Source organism: Anolis carolinensis, chromosome 2 (assembly GCF_035594765.1).
Source record: "Anolis carolinensis isolate JA03-04 chromosome 2, rAnoCar3.1.pri, whole genome shotgun sequence".
Lineage (NCBI taxonomy): Eukaryota > Metazoa > Chordata > Lepidosauria > Squamata > Dactyloidae > Anolis > Anolis carolinensis.
The window spans coordinates 60,868,362-60,883,316 of NC_085842.1; the positions used below are offsets into that span (position 1 = coordinate 60,868,362).

At 37.1% G+C, this 14,955-nt stretch overlaps 2 protein-coding genes across 2 annotated transcripts in view; one reads left to right on the plus strand and one right to left on the minus strand.

Moving 5' to 3' along the window:
- chchd4 (coiled-coil-helix-coiled-coil-helix domain containing 4) overlaps positions 1–6,706 on the plus strand; it is a 12,290-nt gene extending 5,584 nt beyond the window's left edge. Inside the window, exons 2-3 of the mRNA XM_003217737.4 lie at positions 95–193; positions 5,597–6,706. Of these exons, the coding sequence (XP_003217785.1) occupies positions 95–193; positions 5,597–5,892 (395 nt within the window). The 3' untranslated portion in view covers positions 5,893–6,706. The remainder of the gene's footprint in view (positions 1–94; positions 194–5,596) is intronic.
- A 209-nt stretch (positions 6,707–6,915) lies between these two features.
- Positions 6,916–14,955, minus strand: part of LOC100561357 (netrin-4) — a 74,014-nt gene continuing 65,974 nt past the window's right edge. Inside the window, exon 10 of the mRNA XM_008105306.3 lies at positions 6,916–12,437. Within this exon, the coding sequence (XP_008103513.1) occupies positions 12,301–12,437 (137 nt within the window). The 3' untranslated portion in view covers positions 6,916–12,300. The remainder of the gene's footprint in view (positions 12,438–14,955) is intronic.

The following is a 14,955-nucleotide window of genomic DNA, read 5'->3' on the forward strand; positions in this document are numbered from 1 at the left end:
TCAGAGGGTTGTATTGGGCACTGGTTTTTGACTACCAGTTTTCTCCAAACATAATACCCCTATATAACGTGTTTGTGTATATTTAAATTATCAGGAAAGGACAGAATTATATTTGTGACCAAAGAGGACCATGAAACACCAAGCAGCGCAGAATTGGTAGCAGATGATCCCAATGATCCTTATGAAGACCATGGTAAGTGATATAGAAATAAAAATAGTGTGCCTTTAAGCATGACCTTTAGTGTTTGGTTTCTTTCTTTATTGAAATCAAGATCTGATTAACAATCCAGTTAGTTTCTTTCTTGACATTATAAACACACATGTTATTGCTTTGACTTTAACCTATTAATAGCCCCAACCTGAAAATTAATGGGTTGGAAGCAGGTTTAATTATACTGAATAGCAGATCCACAAAAACCAGAAGGTAATTTTAATGTATTTTAGTGAGGTTTTAGTGTTTCACAGCATTTGCTAATATTTATGCCTTTAACTTGTTTTTAATTTTTATATTGTATTTACTGGCTGTAACAACCCTTGGGCTTTTGACTGTGGAAAGGAGGGGTATAAATTTCGTAAGTAAATAAATAATGACTTAATTAAATTAAGAGATGTGAAGATCCAGGCCCCACAAAACATATTTCCTCACTATTTTCCCCTCAAAAACCCTTCTTTTGTTTTTCAAACATTAAAAAATTGAGTTGTGGGATAATTTATTTCAAAATGATGACTAAATTGTTCAAGTTAAGGTATTAATGTATTCCAAAACTGATTTTTCTAAATATTGTGTAACAGGAAAACTTTCATAAGACATTTTGCAATACAAGATTTTTCTTTTCCCAGTTCTTTTCATAGAGGTTCATTTTTATGTCTTCAAGTTATTATGAAGGCCAAGAGGAGATCTTTATTTTACTGATGTTGACAGTATCTTCTTTTTTATTGAGGTTTTTTGCATGTTCATAAATTGGCTGAAACCACAGTGGTTCCTTACAGTTCAGGAACTTATGGTGCCATTTGTAACAAAAAATAGAAAAGAAAATTCAGTTTGTAGTCACTGTCTGAATAAACTCTGCTTTTCATGTACCACATAGGATAATTTTGTGGTATAAGCTTCCAGGCTGGAAAGTTTGTCTCTCCAGTTAACTCCAATTGTATGACTAAGTCTGGATCCAGTCCAATGAAAATAGCCATTAACCACCTAAAACAACTTTCTAAACTCTAAAATAGCCCAAGCCAGAATTTCTCTCTAAAATAATCATAGTAAAAAAAGCTTTGAATTGAAACAGTTTAAAAGTTTTTTAAAACAGAACAAATGAACAAAAAAATTACTGCAGCCAAATTAAAACACCCGTCTAGCAATGAGCTAATGGCCCAAACATCTTTCTAAACAAAATGGGGCCACCTTATCTCCCCATAGAAGGATGTTCTGTAGCATAATAGCCTTTACTAAGGAGGCTCATACCAAAATTGCCTTAGAAAGTGGTGGGGCATAAGTCTGAAATCTCTTGGTGGTTCACAGTTTTTCAGATAATTGTTTTTGATATCTGAACTCAGTTGGTATAGGACTTTATAGATCATGACAGCACTTTGAATTGTGACTTGAAACAGAATTTGGTATTTGTCTCTTAAACTCACTGAACTTGTAGTGTTTTTTGGTCAAGAATTCAATGCTAGTAGTTGCCTCATAGTAATGTTTTGGAGTGGATGAAGATGATACCATATAAATGCAAACTTTTAACCTAATTGAACATATTCTAAGCTTATATAATCTTGCTTTTAATTTAGGATTGACAAATCAAGAAGGAACATTCCCTTTTAATTTCTTTTTGCCTTAAAGGGCTGTATTTCAGTATTTTACAGCTCTTATTGTAACCTTAAGATTTAAATGCAGTTATCTCCTTCCAACATTCGGAGTTATCAGGATTCCTTTTTTAAACATATGCTCTAATCAAGTGTCCTACACATAAGCACACACCATCTGTTGTGGCTAAATAAAGTTTTCTATTTGTTTATTCTTTATGATATATGTGATTTGTGTATTTTAATATGTGTTTTGTGGAAATGTGTTTTAATATGTGTATTTTAAAGAATGTGTTTAGGTAAATGTATGTTTTAACAATGTTGTAACCCGCCTCGAGCCATGAGGAGAGGTGGGCAAGAATATTATTATTATTATTATCATCATCATCATCATCTATTTTTAAAGGCTTTTCTAAAGGCTGATGGCCAGTTTTGGCACAAATAGGGGACAACAAAAATCTTTGCATGTGATGCTTAACCCAGTGAAAGGATCCAGAAGCAGGGCTAGAAACATCATTTGCCTGAGACCTAAAACCACAGCAAGTTGGCATTGACCACACTAGCCTAGAATGTATGCTAGAAATTTTGGATTTAAAGAATGAAGGACTGTCTGTTTTGTTCTAAAATAGAACTCTATTTCCAGAAACAGTTTCATAATTGTTTTGAAAGTCTGAAACGCTGTCTTTTTTCTGCCACTGTGTCAGATATGGCAAGATTGCATAAAAGGTTGGCGAAATATGTTGCCAACCTGGACTAAATGGATTTATTGTTGTTTAGATACTAAATAAAGCAGCTTCATGTGTTCTTATGAATTGTTGCAAATGATGATACTGGTTTTTTATTTCAAAACTGGGGGAGAGAAGCTGATCTCTCATTTTTGTCCTTGTCTGTATTCTGGCTGATGTGAAAAGGAAAATGTTTTAATGTAGGGAAAGTTCAATAACTTTTATTTCTGGAGGGAAGTTTAATATGACAGAGTTTGAAAAGCAATCTCATGCAAATGTTATGAAACAGAGCTTCCCTAAATTTGCCATATGAACCCCCTTTGTAATGTAGGCTAGTGTAGAAGCACTAAGCAAAAGTAATTCACAATGTGAAACCTTGACAGAAACATATTTATTTAAAAATCCACATAAAAGCTTCTGGGAGATTTTCTCATTTATAAAAAAAATAGTGTGTTATATATATTAAATGCATCTGTCCATGTTTCATGGGAAAATGTTAGTGGTCCCTTTTGTGCAGTCCCTTTTGTGTGATCTCTAAATTTGGAGTCTTTGTTTTCTTTACATCAGGTCAGAAATGTGCCAGTGAAACATCCTTTGGCTCTAGAGGGCAGCATTCCCACGCTGAGAACACTATTCCCATCTATCATCTATATGTTATTTTATCTCTCTCTGTCTCTCTCTATAAATATATTTTAATGCAAGTACAGCATCTCGATAATAATGGAAGCGAGTGATCCAACTCACTTGTTCATGTGAAAACAGCAGTCTGTTGAAATCACAAATGATGTAAATCTGAGATTTCATACTCAAGTGATCTGGGGGTCCCAGTTTCCTATCTAGCAGATGGTCAGAAAACACAACCAATAAACTTTTTTGAAAAAATCCCTTAAATATTTATTCCGTCTGAATCCATACTAAACCATCAGTTGAGCCTGTATTCTACATTTAGAGCCCAATTTTTAAAACAGTATAATAATAAAAACTTAATATATTCTGGGATTTGTCTCCAAATTTCAGCTTATAAAATCACACTTATATTCTGAACTAATAAGTATATGTTTTGTTGGTCAGCACCTTTTGCTACTTTGGCCTGTATTGTTGCCATGTAGTACTATACACTTCCACACCTAGGTTTAGTATGAGTTATTTGAAGTGTTTCTGCAACTGCTGAAATATAGCTCATGCACTTTATTTCCTTTTTTCCAAATGGATATTTGGACTGCATTGCTCTGTCAACTGAGAAAAGATGTATTATTGGCTAAGAGCTGGACAGTATCCCCTTGAGAGCAGTGTCAAAAACTTTAGAATTGGATTGTTTATGCTGAAGACTTCCCTACATGTTCATTCTTTTTGCTTTGGTGAAAAGCAGTTTTATTGAAGGGAGAGGTGAATAGAATTTTGTTTAAAAAGATAACTTGCTTCCAACTAGTGTCAGTTAGTTTTACAGAAGCACAAAAGAAATGGTTTAAATTAGCCCTATAAATGTACTTTAGTTTTGGTTTCAGCTGTCTTGTCACAAGGAGCCAGTCATTACTTTGTTCTTGGTGTACAATACCCCTAGTATTGCACACCAAGTGCTAGTGTTTTTGCTCAGCATCCCTCTCATTTCACTGGGACATGTATTGGGAGGTTTCCTGGTGGATTGTATATTTAGTTTTCCAGGTTTCTTGTATGAAGACTAGAAGAATACTTCCAGATTTATCAAAGTGATCCACAATGCCTAGTCATGTAAAATGTATATTTTATGTTTGAAGTTAGAATTAAAACTTGGCAAGAAGTGGTTGAGATTTTTTTCCAGATGTTTTAGGAAATACTTGGGTTCTTTTTATGGTTATGAAGGTTTTCAATATTTTAACTACTCACATTTCCATTGCAATTATATATACCTTTTTTAAAAAAATCAAATGGTAATTCGTTCAGCAAGACAAAAAAAATCTGTTCCACTAAGGTATCCATCATTTTAGAGTACTAGTTTTCTCCTGGAATGGAAAACAATGAAGGCCACAGTTCTTTTGAGTGTATTTTAGATGTGCCAAACTCAGTGACCTTCTGTTCACCTGTGAAATCATTGCCTTGCCCTTGAATATCTTCCCTGAACCAATAGCGCAGTTTTCTTTAATTGTCGGTTATTCAGACAGTGTTATCTGACCTGCAGTTGAGATCCCTGATGACAACTTTGCCCCATTTTTGTGTTCTCATTTAAAAGGAAGAAAGATGATATATTATGGCTCAGAGGGGGAATCATTGGCAGAGCCATCATTTAAGTGAAGTAGGCCTACGGCACTGAGCATTTTTCCTTGGCATCTCTTCAGGTTTGCTTTGTGACTTTATTTGGTGTGGTCTTGCCAGTTCCATGAACATGGAAAATGTAAAGCAGAATCTTATAAGCATCATAATAAGATGAGGCTCCATTTCTTGGGAGGTATGGTTTGCTAAACAAATAGAAAAGCAGCTTTCCCTTGAAGGCTTTAAAACATCAACAAGGACTGTTTAACAACTTACTTTCTAAGTCTCTTTATATATTTTAAGACTTTGTGAGTAATAGGGAGAAGCTGTTATTTTGAAGTTAGATCTGAAGAAGAAGTGGCGAAGATTAAGCAGAATTACTGTAGGTTAGCACACAGTGATAGCTATAATTATAATTCATGGAATGTTGACAGCGGAATTTAGTAGCACACAAGTTTCTGTTAGCTTTCCTGTCTGTATATATCTGTATTAATCTATACTGCATCTTTGGTTTAAAATAAAAAATTTAAAGGAAGGCCAACTTTTCCAATTAATATTAGGCAATCTGGCAAGTTTCTTCGTAGGTTATCTGTAAGACATGTTGCATTTAGATGCAATGTACTTTATGTAGAGCAAGCATCCTGTGAACATATGTTCCTTCAAGACACAGAATTGCTCAGGTTGTCTTAAGAGATTGAATCTTACTGTAAAGTACACTGTAAAATAGTTGTCCTTGTTCTTTACTGTATTTGATCTGCAACACAGTTCAGTCAAATGAGATGAATTCAATGGTCTTTTTAACATGGCTTTGCTTACCATTAGCCTACTGATTTTGTTCTTCTTCCTAGGTTTAATACTGCCTAATGGAGATATCAACTGGAATTGTCCGTGCCTCGGTGGAATGGCTAGTGGTCCTTGTGGGGAACAATTCAAGTCAGCCTTTTCCTGTTTCCATTATAGTAAGGAGGAAATAAAAGGATCTGATTGTGTGGACCAGTTTCGTGCAATGCAAGAATGCATGCAGAAGTACCCGGAATTGTACCCTCAAGAAGATGATGATGATGATGACAATAAAGAAGAAAAGCAGAGTAAAGATTTAGAAAGTACTCCTGTTGTGGGCAAAGAAGAGAAGGGATCTAGCTAATGAAGCAGCATGGAGGCTGTGGTCTCCTTTCCGTATTTAAAGACACAGACACATGCATAGAATCTTCTCTCCATCTTCTGATTCCTGAGAGTGCCCTTTATTTTTGTTCCATACACTGTATCATGTGAAATAAGTTGCTGCAAAGAAATGCACCCCAACCCTACAACCGCAGCAGGTACTGCAAAGCACTTCCATTGCAAAAAATACTTGCTGATATCAGTGCTGATCCAACTATTATTTTCTTCTGCTAGCATATTGTTTGCAGCTTGGCTAGAACAAGGCAAACAAAGAGATGGTGCCAGCACACAATGGAAGGGGAAAAAATCTTTACCAGAAAGAATGTTAAATTAATCAAATTAATTTTTGTTGTATATCTTCTATGCTAAAAATGACATCAAATGCTTCCTTAAAACTACCAGGAATATTCAGAAACTGTTAAGAATGTGTGCAAAAGTTCATTTGCACGGTCTGCATGCTTCAACAGCATATAATATTTTCCATATTCTACTGATTTATAATAATGATCATATGTGTGTAGAGGGGAGTGAAATTAATATTTAAGAATGATTTCTCCAAGTGTGCTGATCGATCTTCACATGACTGAGTTGGTAGTTAAAAACACTGACCACTGTGTATCTTAATATTCCCTGTTTGGTGGGATTGCCTTTGTATAAGCCTGTCCATTTTCTAGACAGATTGTTAAAAATGATGCCCTCAATAGAGGAATCACAATGTTACCCGGAGTAACAGCTTCTGAATAGAAATTGTAACTTGAGTGTACAGTATATTAAAAGCAAAACCTTTCTACCTTGAATTGCATTGCTTTAAATGTTGGTGATAAATGAACGAGTGACTTACATGCGGCTTTTTTCAGGTGCATATGTTCTTCTTTTTAGGTATGAAATTGTGGAATGTTTTTGATCCACTGCAAAAACTACTAGAGTGTTACATGTACTTGATTGTATCCAGTTGTCTTCCTCTACTTCTGTGAATGTAAGGCAATATGTTCTTTGTTCATTCACCCCCCCCCCCCCCCCCAGGCTCAGTGATATCCCATAACTGTAGGCTTGTTTCTCTTATAAGTCGAAACGATCCACTGCATGATGCCATCAACACATGGCTTTGTTCCAAGTTATGCAAAGTGTTTTGGTGGGTGGACTGTCTAAACTTATACCAGTTGAAAATAATATGCATTTCTGTGTATTCTCATTCATTTAACATTTTTGTAGAGCTGTTGTGTTCTTGGAAATAGATGACAACCAAAATTATATCCTGGAAATGAATTGCTGTATTAATGCTTTATATACCCCTTTTTAGCAGACAAAGGTACATTCTAACCTTTAGCAGTCATGCTATACTCTGAAATCAAATCCAATCAACACCTAATTTTTCTGGGGAGCTCTACCTTGGCACTTGCTCATCTAGCTTAAAACAAATACAAAGGTGTTAATGAGTTCTCACTGCTAGTAATGTTAGAGCTCTTGTCTCTTCAGCTGGTTGTTGTCTCCTGCATTGACAGTGGCCTGTTTAAATAAGACGTAAAGGGGCTTCATGGCTGTCTCTTCCATGCCCTTTCTTAAGTGCTGTCTGATCATTGGCGTTCACTTTTCATTTAATGAAGTGGAGTGGAAGTACCAGTTCTCTGTCAGCAGTTCACTCCTGGGAATGGATTGCAGGCATTTAGAAATACATTCTCCTCTAACAGAAAAGAGTGTGAAAAAGCCTCTCAGCTTGGATAAAGAGCAGTCAAAACAGATGCCAAAAGTGCTGAAGTGATAAAACGGCGCCTAAACAGCTATAAGATCTGGTCTCAAGCAGTCAGATAAAATACAGGATACTTCTTAGGAGGGGCATTTATTTGATTGGAACCTTTATAAAAACGTCCTGGTTATTAGGAAACAGTATAATGCTTGGCTGGTGTGTTCTGCTGTTTTCTCTCCTACTTTTTTCAGGCTAACTATAATAATATGATGAGCTTGTATCCTATGCTAGTTAACCGCAGTCATTTAACCTTTTATTGAACTGTGGGCACTTTTTTTCTCTGCATGTTAGTTAACATTTATGTCCTGTGTTTCCTCAGATGGATTCAAGGTGCTTCCTACACATGGCTGTCTTTGTATCCTCACAACAGTCTGTGAGTGGCTCAAGGCTACATGGGAAATTTCATGGCTCAGTGGGGACTATAATCTAGATCACCCAGACTCTGATTAATACCAACCACAACCCTAGTACTAATTTTCCAATCAGGGCAGCAAGTGTACCAGGGATGATAACCAGTTTGTATTCCTTATAGGCACACAAGAACTGCACTGATAACAAAATTCTGAAAAGTACATCAAAATTGGAAGTGACTTTCATTTTGAATTGCTTTAATTTTTAGCTTTTTTCAGCTTGGCCCTATTCTGGGAGAGGGCTAGGTAGGTATAGGAAATGGTTAAGATAGCCTTGGATTGCATCAAATTGGTTCACAGAGCAAGTTCTGGCTTTGTGTGCAATTTTTGAGATGATTTCTCACCCCCTCAAAAATTACATAGTACGGCCTCCAGGGACTTTGGAGACATCCTGTGGGGCAACAAAAACATAGGTAGGAGAGCTTTATATGAGGTTATTTTATTCTTTTTAATCTTGTAAATGTTTTTCAATGTTTTGCTGTTTGCTCTTTTAATTTCATTATGAATAGCTTTTGAAGCTGCGTTGGGTCCCACTCTGGGAGAAAAATGCCATACAAGAGCAACAGATAAAATTAAATGGTGTAAATGCTGTGGGACTTGGGAGAGAAAAGGGAGGGAAGTCATGGACACTAGTGGAGATCACTTAAATGGATGCTTTAGACTGGCTCCAACTCAGTATCTATGTTCCACAGAATTTATTTTTCACCATTTATTTCAATGTGGTGTACACTGATTATATGACAAAAGCAAATGGTCAGATGCCCAGCTTTTATATGGTGCTATGTGAACATCCTAACCCAAAATCCCTGACATCATTTGTGTATATTAAATTTTGCTCTGGAAATGAAGAAATGACACAGAAACATCAGTTGCCCTTGCCCGTCTTTGAAGCCACAAAACTGCAGGTACAAAAGCAGAGCTTGTAAGAAATGTCTTTATATAAATGAAATATTTTAGATCTAGCAATATGTAGCCAATCTAGCTCTTTACCTGATGTGGGAAACCAGCATTACAATTTGACATAAATGTAGAGTTTACAATAATGTGTCCAAACAAACCAGCATTTTAATGAAAATTTACGTAATTGCTAAGAAATTTGTCCTGTTCAGAGATTATCTGAAATGCACTATCAGATCCTAAACAAAAGACCAATAATATGTAAAAAGTCTTGTCCTGTTATGTTACAGGTTGTTAATTTTTGTATATCACACACGGTTCCCATAATTTACATTTATTTCCATGCTTTCAGTTGAGGTTGGTGGCAAGTGACCATTTCGCATTCAAAACAAGTTTTAGAATAAATAATGTGTAAGAAGTACACATTTTCTGATTGCAGATCGTGAACACATGTCTTTCATGGATGCTGCTTAGCATAGAATGAAAGCTTCCTACATTTTAATAGTTTGGTCCATGTCTATTATGTCTTGTTGGAAGCTAGAAAATGGTAGCCTATTTTACTTGCTACAGCTTCTTCTCCTTCTTAGAGACTAACATCCATGCTCAGTTTTGTGTTTCTTTATGGCAGAGGTGGACAAATGTGGCCATTCAGTTTGTTTTTCCTACATGTATTATCCGGGTTGGTTAGCACAGCCAATGAGGAGAGATCAAGGGAGTTGCAGTCCAAAAACATCTGGAAATTGCCTACCTCACCATAAAGACACTATTTAAATTGAAGTACTAGGTATGGTTAATGTAGATGGGTTGACTGCTGCACAACTGGGGTGGGGAAGAGAGTACATGTTTCTAATAGAAGATCCATAATACAAACTGGTCAGGTATTTACAATGGATTAAAATTGATTCTGATTTTTTCTTACAAGAAAAAAAAAGATATATTTTCCACATAGCAGGTTTTTTGGGGGTTTTTTTGTTTGTTAAATGTGCCTATTGCATAAGTGAGCACATTACAAGCCAGAAAAGGTGGCCATATAGTTTGAGCCATGCAGGAAAATAACTAAGGCCCAACTATTGTACATGTACACTCAATGCTTGGGTCTCCTCATAAACACTTGTGGCTGGTTCACACTGCAAGTAGTTATATCTTATGGAAAAGGTTGAGTGTGATAAAGACCACAGTGAAAAGAACATTTTTAATCTGCTTTCCTCTGCATTATCATATAACAAAGCCTAAGTAGTTGCTGGAAAGCCATAAATGGCTCCCTTCCCAATTTTTCTGTAGGGCAAGCCTTATGGCACCCAGGCAGCACAAGGGGCCAAAATGCTTGCTCACCTGCATTGCCTCAGGCCCCTTCTACACTGCGATATAAAATCCTAATTATCTGCTTTGAAGTAGATTATATGGCAATGCAAACTCTGATAATCCAGTTCAAAGCAGATAATGTGGATTATATGGTAGTTTAGAAAGGGCCTCAGTAACCAGTTCCTCCTGAAGGTCTGCACTTCAGACTTCTTCATGGCCTTGTTCTCTCTGCATAGGCTTTTGGCCCAATTAGACTATATGCACACTTTGAGTAATTTGTTCTACAAACGTGTATATACCTAGAGCAGGCAAGCAACTGTGGACAGCCCAAGTGGCAGTATGAATCTTTACATGAATTAACTCGTAATAGGGCAGAGTTTGAGGACCAGATAGTACCTTGGAAACAGATGTCTTAGTAACCATGTGACTACCCCAGTTGTGGCCCTCCAGCTATCAGACTAAAATTCCTAGTTAGCAGAATAATTGGTGAGGGATCATGCAAGCTGAAGTCATCAGTCTAATACATCCCATTTGCTAATCACAATGTCTTTCAAGTGCTTTGCTGAATGCACCAAACCCAGATCAAGCCAGGTTCTAGTTGCCACTTAGACACAGAATTTATAGGTTCATGGTACCTTTTGCCTGGCAAAGGAAATGTCACTGGTCCACAAAGTCCTTTGTAGCAGCAATCTTCCTGAAGGCTGGCTGGTGCAAAGCATGACAATGGAAAAGCAGTTAGGGAGCAGATCCTTGAAAAGAGCAGGTAGACTCACCTGTATAGGCAGGATTGCTGAGCTAGTATGTATCTTGAAACAACAGCCCCACAGAAGACCAATCCATGGGCTCTAATGGAACTGGCCTACCACTAAGACCCAGCCACCTCCTTTCCCTAAAAGCTGTGTCAAAAAGCAAAGGGAAGTCCCTGGAAATTCCTGCCTGCAGGATCTGATCCCAGGCATGCCCTTCCACCTCACAGAATTCCTGGAGGCCTAAGTGCTAGGAACCCTCTCGTCCTCCCCTATCCTCTCACAGGCTCTGCCTGTTCGTTTCCCTGGCAAAATACAAGCATAGACAACATAAATATATCTACAGAATCCTCCCATTCCAGTGCAAACACCAAGGGGACACATATACACTCAAGGAACCAAAAAAGCTAGATCTAGTATTTCAACTAGTTTGTCCAGTGAGCTTTGAAACCTGTGAGTATTTTTTACCCATGGAACTTAGCAAAGTTGTAGTTCATTCCTCAGGGCCACTTCAAGAGAGTAGCCTCACAAAAGGGAATGCTTCAGTGCCACCTCTGCATGTTGAGTCATATCAGTTTGGTTCATGGAAGCACCCAAGTCAGATTGCAGTCTCTGTATATGAAGTGCATTTTAGGTATATGTGTAAGCTCTGGCAAACCACGGAGGGAAGCTATCAGTTCAGCTGTGGAAAATGTACAGAGCCAGCTACTGTGTATACTTATGTATAAATCTATAATTTTAGTTTAGAAAGTTATCCCCAAAACTAGTCCTACCTATCCATGGGTCACTGTGAGTACTGTACCTGAACTCTTAAAAAAAAAAAAAAAAGGAACAGTCCCCTTCTGAGAGTAGAGTTAAAAGTAAAAAAAAAAAAGAAAAAAAAAAAAGCACCCATTCCCCTCACTCTCATTCCCCAGGGACCCACTTCAGACTGTTTTCATTCAGGCCACACTGGTGCTTTCCTTTCTCAATGGAATGACCCTCAGCTTATCAATGGGTCGTATAAAAATCAACTATTTTGAAACCCCAGACTGTCCCTTGCCTTATACATGAGGTCAACTTATACAAAAGGATATACAGTACTGAAGAGCTTTGAGTGTGTATAAGATGGGGATTGTTCTCTGGGGGGGGGGGGGTAATTTCATAGATTTCCTTCTAAAACACGTAGTGGGAAGAAGTAAAGGGAGTCTTTCTTTTAAATTCCCCTTAACCAGGGATGTTTTGATTGACAGAAAACTAACTAGGCCTTTCACTGCAATAGTACTAGCATGTAAAGTTCATAAAAGAAGATACTATTTGCATCCAGTTCGAAGCATGTCAGCTACGATTTTGCCCCAGTGAGTTTTCCAAGGTTTCACCAGGCTGTTCATGTTCACGAGGAGCTTGTTGGTCCGTATATCTTCTTGTCCTGCTATCAAGTAGTCTATACCTGGTATGAAAAAGGATATGAACATATTAGAGCGTTTCCTTAAATATTGATTTCCCAACTAGAACCCCACAGAAACGAAAATTCAAATATAATTTGACTATTTAATACAAAATAGTCCAGCCTTGTAAGATATAGTATATATGTTAGAAGTGCTTTTCACCATACCACATGGACATTCGATAAAAATATTTAAAGACGTGAATGCAAATCAAGTGAATGGGGGACTTCACAATGGAACAGTAAATGGTGAAACAGTCTACAGGTCAACTGAATACAAACAGCAACCCAAATTATTGTGCTTTTAGTAAATAACAGATGAAACTTTCTGCATCATTAAAGCTAAATATCACCTAATATCTGCAGTCGCTTTTAAAGATTACAGCTGCTATTATAAAAATTGGCAAATGTATGAATTAATAGTGCTCTTGGCAGATGCCTTTTCTTCTAAAAGATCTCAATTTCCAGAATATTAATTTTACTCAGAAGCAGTGGATTTTCCATGCCACAGTAATATATAAATACATGTATGCAGCTCTCTAAAGCAAGAGGCTGCAGTTCTGAGGATGCTCTTAGACCTGACACTGTTCTTTTATCAGCTGTGGAGTGTCTTGCCAACTATATCTTATATGCCTGTTGCATCCTTTCCTGGAGGAACCTGGCCTGGTCTCAGTGATTCATTCTCCAATAATGTCTATGTTGGATTGCTATAGCATACTTTATGCAGAGTAACCTTCAAAGCAATTTAGAAGTTTGCAGTTGCCAAAGTACTACCGTAAGTAGAGTCAGGAGATTAGGCACATGACACTGATTCCTTGCCAGGTGAATCAGTAAATAGTTTGCTTTTTCCTCAGTTTTGCTAGTTAATTTTATAAGCACACATAAAGCTACCTCATGAGGCAGACCACAGGGACATTTAACTCGGTAGTTTTCATGGTGAGGACAATAGCGTTTCAGGGTTTCGGACAGCATTCCTTCCCATCTAGACTTGTGGAGAAAGCTAACCTGGAATTTTCTGCATGCAAAACATGTTCTATTCACCAATGGCTTTTATTTATAGACCTGAATATTTTTTTTCAATTAGAGGCCTCTCCATCACCAGGTCTATGCTAAAGTAGGTTCTAGAGTACATAGGGCTTTCCTAAGCTTGTTGCACTCAAAATGTAGAAGAGCCTCTAAGGAGAGGAAAACTGGTTCCTATATGTATGGAGCTTGTTTCCAAAAGGTACAAAATCAATCTTCAGCAAATTTTACAGGGATCAAAAAATTGTACTGGAGATTTGCATTCTTTTGCTATAAAATGCAATTTTCCAAGCCCTGTACTGAAGTGATTTAATACCTTTTGATAATTTCAATCTGTACATAATATTCTACTCCTAGCTAACCATGTGTCGCCACCTATAACTCGTTTTTTCACATTTTTTTTTGGATTTGATGCCTTTTGGAAACAAACTCCCATATACTTGAGGATGTCTATTGTTTCTATTCTTCCATAGAAACAGTACTTGCTGCTTCATGTTCTTTGATATGTTGCCAGACCATATAAAGACATCATGAGATCAACTGTCCTCTCCATGCTATGCTATCAAGTAATGTCACACACAAACAATGGATAGCATCTCTTTCTCTCTCTAACATGGGTAGGAGAGTTATGGGGCTGCATCAATCCCTTGGAGGGCATAATCACCACCACCCCATACCTGCAAAAAGCACAACTATTTTGCTCCCAAATGCCACCTAGGGGATAAGGGCAGTATTTTCCTGCTTTGGGCTTTCCTGGACCACTACTGATCCAGAAGAGCCCTTTTATACTAGCAAGAAGTAAGCTGAAGTAACTTCCTGCTCAATTTCTGTTCCGAACAAAGCCCTCTTTTGGAACCCAATTGTTCAAAGTGTGGTGGAAATACTCCCTACCTCATAGAGGACATTTTGAAGTAAAAATATGAGCTGTTTCCTTTTGGGCCAATCTACTGTTTACAACTAAGTATAAATAATGTTGCCAACTGGACATTCGTGGAAAAGTAATTTTTGGATGTATTTATTACTGTATTTTGAAAGGAAACAAATGAAGATTTACATCCATAGTGAAGACATCATAACTTTGACCTGTTTATAATCTTCAGAATGAAGCACCTGCATCTAGATGTCTTCTGGAAAAACTTCTCAAGGGTCACTAGATGGTTCAAAATATATTTGCTTGCTTATTCAAGACTTAAAAGTGTAGTCTGAGGATAGAAAAATCAGGAGGCAGCAAATATTTTGTACCAGGAGAATCCATATCTATGCACAGGAATACATGATATATAGCCACCCAGCCAATGTTGAAAGATGATGGGAACATCTGGAGGGTCAAACAGCCATGGTTTCATAAACGATGAGGGGAGGATTTATTTATTTATATTTTAGTCTGCTGATTTTTATGTTTCAGAAATGTTACAGAAAAACAGTCACATGATCACATTTCCAATTCCATTGGAAGGTAGCTACTATCTGTATGCGTTTTTGAATTGCCTTTTTATTA